The 2,098-nt window shown below is 54.8% G+C and overlaps 1 protein-coding gene across 1 annotated transcript; it reads right to left on the bottom strand.

Annotated features, from left to right (window-relative positions):
- Positions 1-15: 15 nt before the first annotated feature.
- Positions 16-2,056, bottom strand: Pmar_PMAR014328 (P-type ATPase3, putative; the record flags this gene model as incomplete). Its single annotated transcript, XM_002781567.1, has 11 exons — positions 16-258; positions 304-375; positions 428-511; positions 559-657; positions 707-783; positions 845-940; positions 983-1,152; positions 1,200-1,427; positions 1,488-1,692; positions 1,742-1,890; positions 1,971-2,056. Coding segments are annotated over 11 exons (1,509 nt in total), but the record flags the coding sequence as incomplete, so codon positions are not given.
- Between the last annotated feature and the right edge of the window lie 42 nt (positions 2,057-2,098).

Raw genomic sequence — 2,098 nt, 5'->3', positions numbered from 1 at the left:
CAACAGGACCAGTACGGGCACACCAAGGGCAATGACAGTAACCATCAACGCCAGATTACGATACCTGGAAGTGGGCAAGTGGGCACAGCCTAGACCCAGGGCTACGTACACAGCCCGACGGTACACGTGACCATAGGAGTAGCACACAGCAACATCGATGGTAGCCCAGGACATCCACACCCAAGTCAAGGCCGCTTCAAAGTTATCAGATCGCTTCTGCCACTCGTGAATGTCACTTGACTCATCGTTGAAGCGGATCTACCAACACATTGGCAACGACCACATGCAACTCCCCACACTTACAAACCACGACTCGCCATCTTGCAGATATAGTATGCCCAAGGCCGTGAGGAGGACCAGAGTCAACAGGAGTACCTCAAGGAGTAGATATCCAAGATCATCAAAAACACCGAAGTCCCAGTCTCACGGTGAGAACAGATGCTGTGACCATACCAGGGCCTAGAAGACTGCCCTCAGGGGCAACTGCTGCCAGAGTTCGAGCCGGCCGAGCCTGACGAGGCAAGCTCCCTTCGAGCGAGAGACAGGAACACGACTAACCATTGAGATAGCCCATAAGAAGAGAGGGGTCATAATGAGGTCGTGGAAGAGGTAGCCGAGTGGAGCCAAGTATGCTCCCACCATAGATAAAAGGACGATCTGAAAAAGGAGTGGTAGGCGACTCTGAGCACAGCATCGACAATAGTACCTTGCCCAAAGCACCGAGTATGCCCCTCACGACCAGGAACCGATAGGAGGCGAATGAAGTGCAGAGGGACCCTCGGGCTGGCACAAAGACAACGTGCTCGACTAGTTACTCGGAAGGGGCAGATGGGCTCATTATTACCCTCTCTGAGTAGTAGTACCAATGAGCCAATACTGGGGCTATCCGTACTGAATGGTGCAGCTACACTCGCCTCGACTCTACCACTCAGAGCCAGACCTACATGCTTTATACGGCTGACCATGGTGAGGTTATTATTACCGGCAGCTGCGGCCCTGAGGGCTCCACTATCATTACCACCATCACCACACATACCAGTTATTAGATTCAGAGGTGGACGGGAATACGCTGTAATAACCGACACCTTTTGATGAGGTGTCATACGACCAAATACCCGTATACGGGCACAACTACAGTCCACCAGGCCAGGTCTAAGAGATGATCCTGATAGACCCAGGCCCAACTGCCACCCACCCACCTCCGAGCCCCCGGAGAAAGCAAACTGTTCTCACATTCCCCTCGGCAGCCCATCAAAGGGGCGAGCTTCCCCGAACGCAGCAATGCCGCGAAGCATGCCCCCGTCACACAGAGCGACGTCGGCCGAGTCCCTGGGCCGCACACAGCGGTCTCTGGGACTATCTCATGGGAGTCCATGTCACGCCACTCGATATCCGTCCCTTCAGCGGAGGCCCCACCAATCACAACTCTAAAGGGAACACCATAGCCACAACGCGACAAGACCTCGATGATGCCCCGACGAACTCACCTGTCAGCCCGCGGTATGATACCGACTTTCCGGCCCACCGTCGCACCAGTGAGGACCGAGTCACCAGTAATCATGACACTATCGATACCACCAGCCTTGAGGCACTCAATATGGCGTTTGGAGTCCGGCTTAAGCTCATTGCGGAACAACAGCAGTCCCAACAAAGACAGGCCCGACTCCAGCTCTTGACGAGAGGCCGATCGATCTGATTATACATACAGAGAATTATTCCATCCATACCACAACCGACTCACCTTTCGACCCCCCACTAAGCTTCCGAGCAGCAATAGCCAGCACATAGCACCCTTCAGCAGCGTACTGCTCGGCCGCCGAGACCACGAGGCCTTCGAAGACCTCACGAGTATCCGATCCTGCACTCTCCTCCCCACGATGGAAGTTGCACCTACACTCGCCCCGTCCAGCACTGCGATCAAAGCGCTACCGCCTCCAACCAGAGGCTCAAAGACCCCTTGGTACCCTTACCTCGACAGGACAGCCTCATGGGAGCCCTTGCAGAAGACGTAGGCCTCCCCACTCTCCATATTCTGTATCACCACACTCATGGTCATAGTGTGGTGATCGAAGGCATTCTGCTTCAACACCTCCCACTT

This window comes from Perkinsus marinus, assembly GCF_000006405.1.
Source record: "Perkinsus marinus ATCC 50983 genomic scaffold scf_1104296941814, whole genome shotgun sequence".
Classification (NCBI taxonomy): domain Eukaryota; phylum Perkinsozoa; order Perkinsida; family Perkinsidae; genus Perkinsus; species Perkinsus marinus.
This window is presented reverse-complemented; position numbering and strand designations above follow the sequence as displayed.